At 48.5% G+C, this 12,397-nt stretch overlaps 1 protein-coding gene across 1 annotated transcript; it reads left to right on the top strand.

The window, feature by feature from the left end:
• The first annotated feature begins 8,509 nt into the window (after window positions 1-8,509).
• Window positions 8,510-11,105, top strand: GAS1 (growth arrest specific 1). The gene has a single exon (XM_063081008.1). It carries the CDS (start codon window positions 8,901-8,903, stop codon window positions 9,912-9,914), a length of 1,014 nt encoding a protein of 337 aa, XP_062937078.1. The 5' UTR covers window positions 8,510-8,900; the 3' UTR covers window positions 9,915-11,105.
• The last annotated feature ends 1,292 nt before the right edge of the window (window positions 11,106-12,397 follow it).

Below are 12,397 nucleotides of genomic sequence, written 5' to 3'. Positions count from 1 at the left end.
AAAAATGCAAACAAAAAAAATCCCAAAAAACAAAAAGCAGAGAGTATTGGTTGGATTGTAGCCAGTTTGTCAGCTCCAGCCATCTGCAGCCGTGACGGACAAAGGTGAGGAGCTGTCCTTTGCTGCAGCTCCTGCCTCCTCGGGGACTGGTTCCGTGGGATATTTACATTAAATTAACGTGCCTGGCTATGGCTGTGCTCAGCACTTGGGTACGCGGTTAAATAATCAGTGTGGTTTGGCTGCTGGTTTCTTTACTGTGGTTAAATAATTGGTGTTGTCTTGGTTGCTAGCTACTTTAAAAATGTATATGTGCACTTGTTTCTCCTCTTTTCTTCCTCTTGAGCAATTTTGACGAGGCTTTGGCAGGAAAGAGGCTGACCAGCTTTTCTTCCCCTTCTCATTTATGCTTCCCCCAGATGCTTTTCAAGGACTTGAGAATCTTAGAGATTTTCTTCCCCAGACCTAGAAGTCTTAGAAAGGAATTTAGTTCACTTCTTTTGTTTGTAGACTAGAGATAAGGTTGAGCCTAAGGGCATCATGGTTTTCCAGAAATGGCCTCCACATTTTTAACCATGATTCATTCACTTCTGAGATCCACCATGAAAATGGGAAAAGAAAATTATGATTCCCATAGCCTAAAGTCACCCTATGTGCAGAACTTCTAGAACTTAGAACAGCCCCTGACACATATAGGTGCTCAATATTTGTTCAAAGAATGAAGTATCACAGTGAAAATTCATAATTCAGGGTTGATATAACTCCTATTCCAGAAAGTTCTTCACTTAGTCATTTTGTTGATTTGTTTAATAATTGTCAGACTACCACAAACTGCTACACCCTGGGACCATAGGAAACCCTCTCTTCTCTAGATGGCTCTAACCCTTTCCATATCCCCAAACCCAGCCTTGACCCCAGACAAATGATGATCCGGGCAATTAACCCTCTTTCAGCAGCAAACTGACTTCGACAGCTGGAGTAGTAGACAGCTCAAATCCAGGGACAAGCCTCCACCAACATACACGACAAATACAAATTATGGGTGTATACAAATTACAGATGAGGGCAAAGTCTTCAACTGCTGCTCAGAAACCACAAGGTTCTCAGGGTTCCATAGCATATGGGAACCCAATGCTGCAAGTCAGACACAGAGAGGAAACTGGTGTTTTAAAGTGGGGAGGTGTTGAGACAAGAGAAAAGTTTTGTTTCTCGAATATGTCTCACCAACAATGAGATAATGTCATCTCTAACAGAAGTTCAGAACATACATTTTATGTCAATCATTCAGTGGTTACCCAGATAAAAAAAAGCTGAGATTTTTTTCCTGGCATGTCTCTAGTAGGAAGGGCAGGAGTGTAGAGTTTCTAAGATTTTAAAGGGAACTTTAAGAATTAGTTGATTTTGCCATTTTAGTGAGACGTCTTATTTCCCTTTATAAAAGGTTTTCTTTAACCTTCTTCTTGGGCAGCTGGCCAGTGTGGCATTTTTTTCTTTTTTACAATTACCGATCAAGCAAAGGAAAACTCTCAGGAATCTCAAACCATTAACCAGTCCCGTAGGCACCATGCCTGGTGCCATGGACACCGGGTGGAGGAAAGACAAAGGACAGGGGCTTGACAGATCTCTTTCTGGGTGCTCTCACTTCTGAGTTGAATGATGTTGGCTCAGTTAATCTCCTTGAAATTAAATGTATTTCCTCTTTACCTTATTAGTTTTCTGAAGACTTACATACTAATGTGTATCTTATACATAATATAAATTAAAATTAAAGCTACAATGAAATACAATTTTCACTTTTCAGAGTGAAAAAGATCCAAAAGTTTAATAACATGTTGTGTTGTTGACGATGTGAGGAAACAAACACTCTCATACACTGGCTCAACGTCTATGGAGAACAATTGACCTATGATAGATACGTAGATAAAAAGATTGACTATCACAGTTTAAAATGTACCTCCTCTTTGACTCAGTAATTCCACTTCTAAAAACGTATCCTTTAGCTGTGGTAAAGTACCTTTGAAATGACAAATGTGCAAGGATATTCATTGCCACAGAGGAGAACAGCAACAAAAAAAGTGGAACTTAAATGCTCATCAATAAGGGACTGGTTAAATGATTTAAGGAACACTCAAAAAATAGAATGCTATGCTCTCATCAAAATGGATAAGCAAGTAATATGTCAGCTCTTTATAAAGTAACAGGGAACAGTGTCCAAAATATACTGGTAAGTGAAAATGAGGCAAAGATCATTGTTTTAAAAAAGATTCTTATGTTTGTACATATCTCTGGAAATATGTGCAAGAAATTGATAACAGTGACTGACGGAAGTGGGTGTCTCTGTGCAAAAGTGAGTGGAGGCTTTTTGAAATAATACACTCATTTAACCCTTTTGCATTTTGTGCTATATGCATGTATTTTGTTCTATTTTTAAAATAAATTTTAAAAATTGTAATAAACTAGAAAGCAAAAAAGAACGTGTAAAGGAATTTGGTAATTGAATGTGTCTATGCATAAGGCCACCTACCACAAGCTTCCCTAATCAGAACAACAATGTAACGGAATGTGTGACCCAGGGCAGGCACTCAGTACATATTTCTGGGATAGATAACAGGTGATAAGAATGATTACATCAACATAACTCATCGTTTGGGGAGGTGTATACCATGGAGAGACCAACTTTTGGATTCCAATAACGTGCAGGGCCTCACTTTCTTAAAGAACAAAAAAGAAGTATGAAATGTGGAAGCTTTAAGTAATGAAGGCAGAAATGAAAAGATTGGACTTAAGGTCCCTTCTAGGTTAACAGGATGCTCCCAGGGGATTTTTAGAGCAGCAAGACTATTCTATGTGATACTCTAAAGGTGAATACATGACATTATGTATTTGTCAAAACTCATAGCACGTACAACACAAAGAGCAAACCTAATGTAAATCACGGACTTTAGTTAATAATAACGTATCAATATTATTGTTAATAGTTTTTCTTTTTTTTGAAGCCGATTGTCTTTATATAGATCCTTACAAGATAAAAAGCAGACTTTTGAGGCAATTGAAAAGTTCTCTCACAAATGATGTTGCTTTTATCTGGAAAAGTTTATCCAGATTTATGAAATAGTTATGAAGAAGTTTCCTCTTCATTTCAGTACTGAGAAACTGCACCTGGAAACGAGGCACGGCTCTGAAACACTCTACAATGCCTGTTGTAGAACTGGCCCCAATTATTGGAGAACCTAAGGGGTAAGGTTCAAACAAGCACAAGTTGCTCTCTTGGAAAAATTATTCTTGATAGAAATACAGTTATACTGTTAACTGCAAGCCACGGACCTTAAAGCATGTTGTGCCTCAAATGTTCTATACTGAACTTTGCTATTGGACTTAATCTCCATTTCATTAATGTCTCTCTTTCGGAAAGTATGAAAGTTAAGTTTCCCGAGAATTGGAGTTCCTACTGATTTTGTGGGGATTTCCTCATGTTTTTAGATGTTGAAACCTAGCCAGGATTTTGATCTCCTAAGTCCCAGAGCAATGCTGTGGGGATGTGTTTTCTGCCCCTCAGAGAACAGGAAGCTGATGGCACTCAACAGCTGCTCTGTCTGTACTGATGAGCATGTCAGGGACAGCAGGACTGTGCTGTCATTCTACATTCTGGAGTTATTAGCAACATTCTTTGATACGCATAGTGGTTAAGAATCTCTGGTTTGAGGGAGGGGGGAGGGCCCCCCCAAGGGCCTCAGGCATGCCCCCCCCTAAACCAGGGCAGTGAAGGACCCGGCTGTGGGCCAGCCCCGTCCCCCACCTCCACTTCCATTTCCCTACCCCCTCCCACCTGCCCCTCCCATTGCTCTGCAACATCTTTGAATGTAAATAATAACAATAATAATAATAAATTAACAAATTTAAAAGAAAAAGAATCTCTGGTTTGGAGGAAGAGTTGGAAAACACCTAGTGTTTGGCAATGATGAAAACCTCAAAGAAACCTGGGCAGTGAGAAGACAGCAATGGTGAATGTGAAAGGCATTTTGGGGGATGGAAAATAGATAAAGTTCAGGAGAAGGCTCCAGATCTTCAGCTGTGGGAATGACCCAACTTTGTTGTGCATAAATGGGGTTTACTTCCACATGCGGTTCTCACCCTTCTACTTTGTTCCCAAGAATTAATTCCTCCTAAGAAAGCAACAGAGAGACAAGGGCAAGACTTTTGGGAAGGATGAGGCAGACATTTAGGACACGAGGTACAATACAGAATTCTAGAGTAGGTATTGCGTGCTTTCCACTGACTATTTGCCACAAAGAAAAGTATTAATATTTTCTGATTATAAAAACAGAAATAACCAAAACAGGTGAGTGGATTTCTCTGACTTAAGCCTTCTGCTCTGTGACGAGAGTCCTTGACATCCTACAGTGGCCAGCTCACATATTGCTAAGCCCCATTAATGCAGAAATTCACCTCCTCCTACTTTATATCTGCTATATTGCTAAGCACCAAGAGGTAACTGGTGTTCATCAGCAGAAGCTTTTGTCCTTTCACTGAGCCACCCAACCCTTCTATTGCATATTCTTTAACCTCTCAGGATCTCTGTTTCCTTTTCTGTAGTACACATGAGTTGGACTAGTTCTGAATTGGCTGATTTAGAAGACAAGAAATAAGTTCTAATCTTTCATTCATTCAACTAATCAAATATTTTGATTGCCTACGATGGGCCATCAATTGGATGTGGAATGTGAGGAAAAGGGAATAATCCAGGTAGCATCTTTCACCTAAGCAATTAGGTATGATGGAAATTGTTCTAATGTAAAGAGTATCTATTGTTGCATAGCAAACCACCTCAACACTTAGTGGCTTAAAACAACATTCTTTATTATTCCTTTTTAAATATTTTTTATATATTCATGTATCCTCTACACGTGGGAAGCTTGGGCTTCCTCACAGAAAGGCAGTGTCAAGGCTTTTTCCATGGTGACTGGCTTTTCCAGAGCAAGCATTCTAAGAGCCTCAGGTAGAAGCTGCAAGGCTTCTTGTGACCTAACCTTGGAAGCCCCAGAATGTCAGTCATTTTCACTATATCCTGTTGGTCAACGTCATTAAGGCCTGCCCAACATTCAAGAGGAAGGGAATCAGACTCTGCCTTTTTATATGAGTAGCACTGATGTAAATGGAGGAAGAAAATTAATGCAGACCAATTTTGGAGAATATCTACCACAGAAAGACCAGCAAACGAACAGGTTTTGGCGGTGGAAAATTAGAAGTGCTCTTGGGCACGTTAAGTTTAAGATGTTTATTGAGCCACCAAATAGATATATACATAATGGGGATGACAGAAAGATAGATTGAAAAGTATCAAATTAGGAGATGTAATTTAAAATGGAGGCACTGGATGAGATCACCTAAGGAGTGGATTTAGAGGGAGATGGATCTGCCAGAGCATAGCAGGGGGAACAGGAGAGTGTGGCGTCTCAGAAAACAGATAAAAAAGCACTTGGAAAAGAAGGGGGAAATCAGTCATGTTCAGCACTGCTGAAACATCAAATAAGATGAGGACTGAGAAGTGATCGTTGGGTAGAGCAAAATTTTGGCCACTAGTGACCTTGATGAGTAAAATGGCACGATGAAACCTGATTATAGTGAATTGAGGAAAGAACAAGAGGAAAGAATAGAAAAAGCAAGTCAAACCAAGTTTCTCAAGATTTCATATAAATGGGATAGTTACTTACTGAGTGGGGACGTGTGGTCTAGGAAGATTTTTTTGTTTGTTCTTTGTTTTTAAGATAGGAGCAAGTACAGCCTATTGTAGGTGGATGGGAAAAGGGAGCTGCCAGTCCCTAGAGCCTGACTGCCAGTGCCGTGAGACTTGGGCATGGAGGTGTCCCCAGAGCACACAGAGCTTTTAGGCCTCCCTTAAATCCCACTGAGAACTGTGTCAAGGCCAAGGTGGGGCAAGTTTTACAAAAAAACAAAACAAGCAAACAAAAAAACCCCAAACCACCACCAACTAAAAACCTCTAGAACAGTGGTTCTCAAAGTATGGTCCCCAGACAAGCAGCCGCAGTATTCCTTGAGGACTGTTAGAAATGCAGATTCTCAGGTTCCACCAGTGTTAGTGAATCAGAAACTCCAGGAGCCAGCAATCTGACTTTTCAAATGGCCTTCAGGTGACACCTGTGCTCCCTAAGGATCCAGACCCACTATGCTAAAGGAATTCATCAAACCTAAAGATGCAGCTGAATGTCAACTTTGTTCCAAATGAGCCTTAAATCACAGAGCATTAAAGATGAAAGGACTTTTCATGTGTCCACTATGGCCTTGAACCGTACACGTGAGGGATCCAAGACACAGAGAAGGTGTACGAGTTGTCCAAGCCCTCCTGGCAGGATTGAGATGACAGCTCCAAATAACAAGAAAAGCAGAGCCACGAATTTGCAGCCCTTCTATGACTTTTTAAAGTATAGATGTATGTTGTTTTCTGTTACTCAAGTCAGAGCAAGGCCGGGCTCTTTCAACGTTTTGTTTGGCTTTAGGGGGTTGCAGAGGTGCCACTTCCCCAGGGGCAGACCCAGCACCGCCGAGGAATCCAGCAGCAGGAGGCTTTTCTGCAGCCCCATCAATGATAAATGTCCTGTGCTGTGGCCCTGGCTCTGACTTTTGTCATTCCCAATCCACTTGGCCTGCGGGGAGAGGCGGCCAGCCCAACTGCGGGCACGCTGGAGCCCCGGCTCCCTCTGCTTCTGGAGAGGAGATTTAGCCTTAATTTTTGTGACAGATGGAGTTGATAGTCTCTCCACGGAAAGGGGAGGGAAAAAAGCGCCAGTTTTTGACAGGCCGCAGACGCCCGGTGCCTCTGGTGGCCGAAGGCTGTGCTGCGCCACCGTTAAGGTCGCTCGAAAGCTGCCGCGCCAGGACTGCAGCTTCCCGGGAGCTCAGCGAAGGGCTGAGACTTACACCCTGATGTGAACCTCGGTGCGCGTCCATTTACCTGCACCCTCTGCATTGTGACTGCGGCCAGGCGGAGCTGCTCGACATTCCTGAAGATTTCTTATGCTGTTATGCGTTTATTTCATTGCTCTATGTGTTATGAATTTATATTCCTAAGAAATTAATTCGGTTGATTGAATTCCTGAATTGCAATTTGAAAGCGATGCCTGGGGCGAGGGCTGTGCCTGCCAGATGGGCTAGTTGGGGCTGTGGAGTGGGGGGTTGTAAGGATCTCCCCAACACCTCCCCAACGAAAATGTGTGCTGCTTGTGTGAGTGTGTGCGTGTGCACGTGGGTGCGTGTGTGCGAGTGTGCTTGTGTGCGTGCGTGCGTGTGGGCGTGGGTGTGTGTATGCGTGTGCGTGGGTGTGTGAGAATGCGCGTGTGCCTGTGAGCTCCTGTGTGCCTGTGCGCGCGCGTGTGCGTGGGTGTGCGTGCATGTGATGCTTTCCTGTGCATGTGTGCGCGAGTGTGTGTGCGCGAGTGTGTGTGCCTGTGTGTGTGCGCGCATGTGTGTGTGCATGTGTGCGTGTGCTGCTTTTGTGTGCGTGTGTGCATGTGTGTGTGTGCATGTACGTGTGCGTTTTCTTTAAGTTTCAAAAGCCCCACATTAACATGTCTGGTCCTCCCTCTGCCCCTGTGCTGACCAGGACCCAAAGATGGGGAAACTGAAAAATAAACTGAGCTGTGGACCCAGGGGAAGGCACAGACGGGGCCGGCGAGAATTAATAAAAGTGCCAGAAAAACAGTAGGGCGGGGGCGGGGCGGGGGTGGAGAAGAGGAGCGAACATTAGGTCCCCGCGGCCGGGCCGGAGGCGACCTGCAAAGAGCTGCCCGAGCCCTGGCCGCAGCTCCGCGAGCGCTGGGGCTGCACATCGGCGCGTCCTTAAGAGGAGGCGGCGCTGCGGACCGTGCCGGGCCCCCCGAGCCGCCCCTCTGGGGCCCTGGACGCCCGAGCGTGAGCGGCCCCCGCCTCCCGCCCTCCCCCTCCGCAAGCCACTCCAGCCGCGGCTCGTAAAAAAAAGTTTCAACAACAACAGGCGGGACCAATAGCATCTCGGAAAGCCGGGAAGGGGCCGAGCCAAGGGCGAGGGATCGGAGAGCGGAGAGAGCGGGCCGGCGCGGGGCGCGCGGGCCGGGGCCGGGAGCGTCGCTCACGTTTCTGTTTGTTTGCTTCTCCGTGCGTGCATAATGAGGGGGCGCCGCGGCCCCGCGCGGGGGCTCCGGGCCCGCCGTTGTATTTAAAGCCTCGCTGCAGGCGAGGCCAGAGCCGGGCTCCGCGGATCCGCTCGCTCCCCGGGCTGCGGGTCACTCGAGAGGCCGCCGCTGAGGGAAGCCCGGGAGCCGCGCTCCGGCCGCGCCGACTTTCTGGCTCTCCCCGCGCCTCCCGGAAAGAGCCCCCGGGAGCTCGGCCGGGGTCGCGGAGGACGGAGGGGGAGGGGCCGCGGGGAGGCGGCGCGCACGGCCGCCGGGCCAGGAAGCGGCGCGATGCGAGAGCCGGCGGCGGCGGTGGCGCGGCGCTGAGCCCGGGAGGAAGGAGCCGCCGCGGCCGCACAACGGACCTGCAGGCGCGGAGCACGATGCACCCGCGGCGCCGCGCGGTCCTGCAGCCCCGCCGCCGCCCCGCGGCCCGCAGCCCTCCGGGCCGGCAGTGAGTGCCTCCCGCCAGCGCCGCGGGCCGAGCGGCGGGCTCTGGGGTGGGGGATCCGGGCGAGGTCTGGGCGGCTGTGCACTCCCAGGAAGCCCGCGCAGCCGGAGCGAGGGACGACCGTCCGCCACCCGCGGGGTACCCGCCGGCGGCGCGCATGGATTTATGAAGACGCACATGCCCGGAGTGGGCAGGACCTGGGCGAACTTTTCCCCCGGCCGCGCGTCCGCCGCTCCCCGCGCTTCGTCTCCTCTGCCCTGTTCGTCCGGCGGCCGCCGCTGCCCGCGATGGTGGCCGCGCTGCTGGGCGGCGGCGGCGGGGCCCGCGGGGGGACCGTGCCGGGTGCCTGGCTGTGCCTGATGGCGCTGCTGCAGCTGCTGGGCTCGGCGCCGCGGGGCTCGGGGCTGGCGCACGGCCGCCGCCTCATCTGCTGGCAGGCGCTGCTGCAGTGCCAGGGCGAGCCCGAGTGCAGCTACGCCTACAGCCAGTACGCCGAGGCATGCGCGCCGGTGCTGGCGACGCGCGGCGGGGGCGACGCGCCGGGGGCCGCCGCCGCCGCCTTCCCGTCGCGCTGGCGCTGCCCGAGCCACTGCATCTCGGCCCTCATTCAGCTCAACCACACGCGCCGCGGGCCCGCGCTGGAGGACTGTGACTGCGCGCAGGACGAGAACTGCAAGTCCACCAAGCGCGCCATCGAGCCGTGCCTGCCCCGGACCAGCGGCGGCGGCGGCGCGGGCGGCCCGGGCGCCGGCGGGGTCATGGGCTGCACGGAGGCCCGGCGGCGCTGCGATCGCGACAGCCGCTGCAACCTGGCGCTCGGCCGCTACCTGACCTACTGCGGCAAGCTCTTCAACGGGCTGCGCTGCACCGACGAGTGCCGCACGGTCATCGAGGACATGCTGGCCGTGCCCAAGGCGGCGCTGCTCAACGACTGCGTGTGCGACGGCCTGGAGCGGCCCATCTGCGAGTCGGTCAAGGAGAACATGGCCCGCCTGTGCTTCGGCGCCGAGCTGGGCAACGGCCCGGGCAGCAGCGGCTCGGACGGGGCCCTGGACGACTACTACGACGAGGACTACGACGACGAGCAGCGGCCCGGGGGCGCGGGCGGCGAGCAGCCGCTGGACGACGACGACGGCGCCCCGCACCCGCCGCGCCCGGGCGGCGGCGCTGCTGCAGCGGGCGGCCGCGGGGACCTGCCCTACGGGCCCGGGCGCAGGAGCAGCGGCGGCGGCCGCTCGGCGCCCCGAGGCGCCTGGACCCCGCTCGCCTCCATCTTGCTGCTGCTGCGGCCGCTCTTCTAGCCCCGGCGTCCCGCGCGCCGGGGCACCTGTGGTCTGAGGGCCAGATGGACGGGAGGGTGGGGGACACCCCCCAGACTTTCCCAGGCCGCCTCGGCCTAGCCGGTCTCCCCTCCGCCACTCTTGGCACCTCCCAGTCTCCTCTGTCGAGTTTGACTTCTTGGACCTTCGCCCCCGCCCCTGTCCCAGGCCCCAGAAACGCCCGGGATTCCGGGAGGAAACCTGCTTGGGGAACCGAGATGGAGTCCTGGACTCGGGAGACAGGACGCTCACCAGTGAGGCCCTGACAGCTCCAAGGGACTGGGCTTGGAGCAGGGGGTCTGAAGGAGAAATGACTTTTGCAAAGGGGCTGTTTAGGGGGGAAAAAAGTGCCTGTATCGACTTTTATTGATTGTAGCCAGTGAGGGCATGCAGTCTTGAGTCAACAGAAAAGCCCCATTTACCAATTCCTTCGTCTAATCTTGGCCTCAGCACCAGAATTCTCAGTGACCCTGGGGATGCGGGCGGTGATTGCTTTAGGGGGAACCCCTGAATCGGTTTTGGATAACTTTGAGCTCTTGACCTTAATTTCATCGCTACCACTCTGATCTCTTAGCACGTTTTTGGGGATTAAGGGTCAAAAAATGTTGATATAAAGAGTTGCTACGGGGTTGAACAATGCAACTTTTTATTTTAAAAAGCTCTGCACTGCCATCTACGAAAGCCTCTATGGTGTTGGTTTGTTGTCATTTTCTTTACATCAAGAAATTTTATGTTCAAATATGCGGAGAATGTATACTGCCTCTGCTCCTATCAGGGTGCTAAACCCTGGTACATCGTATATAAAGTGTATTATTAAAACTGGGGTTTGTTACCAGTTGCTGTACTTTGTATATAGAATTTTTATAAATTGTATGCTTCAGAAATAATTTATTTTAAAAAAGAAAAGTTTTAAGTCCCCATCCGTGTTACACCTTTCCCCCCTGAAATGTATAGAACCCATTTGTCTCCAGGGATCCAAACCCCACCACAGTTCATTGTGAAGTGTGCTCTATCTAGAACAGTCTTAAAATGTACAGTGTATTTTATAGATTTGAAGTTAACATTCTTATTTTCAAAAGAATTTATGGACATTGTAGAAATGTATAAATGCATTTCCAAACTGCCTTAAACATTGTATTTTTATAAACATTTTTTAAAAGTCCTATGTTTTAAATAACTACGGCTATGTGTAATTTTTTTTTTTTTTTGGTTATTTGTTTTATTAAAATGTGTACATCAGTAAAGAGTTTTAAACAATGAACATGGTGTAGTTACTTTCTAGAGTTACATTGTGGTTAACCCTGTAATGGGTGGGGAGGGGGATAGAGGGGGGACTGGTAATCTATCAACCATCAACTGAAATTAAAATACAGTACAAGACAAGAAATGTGGGCTATTATTTCTGCCTTTAATTTAATGAATAATTAGACATCTGTAAATGAGGCAGTTAAAAAGACATAATTGACTAGCTTTTTGCATTTGTGGAGAAAATTCACAAAATAGTGTCTCCTGTAGTAATTTGGGAATAACCCAGACATCTTATTTCCCCCTCCCCCTTTCCCACTGAGGACCCCCACCCCTCTCTGTCACCCTTTACCCCCAGGAGTGTCCTTTTTAGCTACTAGACATTCTCATACAATCAAACATGCCAATAACATCTGTTACCAATAGGTCTTAGAAAACCTACAAGATTCAATACTTCAAAGTCATTTTCACACTTTTGGTGGAAAAGTACAAAATTTTGTTACAAAACATTCAGGCGGGCAAAAGTAAACATACTGGGGAGAGGAACAATTACCAGAACTTGTAATATTGTTGTGAGGAGTTGTTTAGCAGTGGGCTGAAGGCTGGGTTCCTGCCAGAGCTACTGATCTACACTCAAACGCCCTTAGATAAATAATTACACTCTTAAGCTGTGTCGAGTGCTGATACACTTGACCTTGTAAATAGAAATGTTTGCAGTAGGAATAAACTCCGGCATTGGAAAATCTTTTAAACATTAACACAAAAGAGAGCGCTCTGTCCTCTGGGGATTTGAGTCTGAACCTCGCCAAGCTAGGCACTTGCAAGGGGAAAAAAAGTTTATTTATCTTCTATTCCTGGTGTTTATTTAAAGCTTTTCATTTTAAACGCTGTGATTGGAAGGCAAGTCAGGAGTTTAAAAGTCACCACAAATAAACTTTGTCTGAGGGGTCGACAGATTAGCAAGATCTGGTGTCTCTTTATTTGATATTAACATGTGCTGAGAAAACATAACCAGATTTCTCTGCTGCCTAAAGTAATTAACAAAGCTATGACCTCTTCCAACTTCCTCCCATCCACCCCACCCCCTACTTTTGAGGTTTCTTTTGCCTCTAACTCGCTCTTTTCCCAGCTTTTATGGAGGGATTCCAGGCACTTCTGGGTGCACCTAAATCCAAGATTCCTACATGCATAGTATCAGAAAGTCTAAGATAGTTGTAGTT

This window comes from Cynocephalus volans, chromosome 16, assembly GCF_027409185.1.
Source record: "Cynocephalus volans isolate mCynVol1 chromosome 16, mCynVol1.pri, whole genome shotgun sequence".
Lineage (NCBI taxonomy): Eukaryota > Metazoa > Chordata > Mammalia > Dermoptera > Cynocephalidae > Cynocephalus > Cynocephalus volans.
The sequence above is the reverse complement of the archived record's forward strand: the minus strand, read 5'-3'. Positions and strand labels throughout refer to the sequence as shown.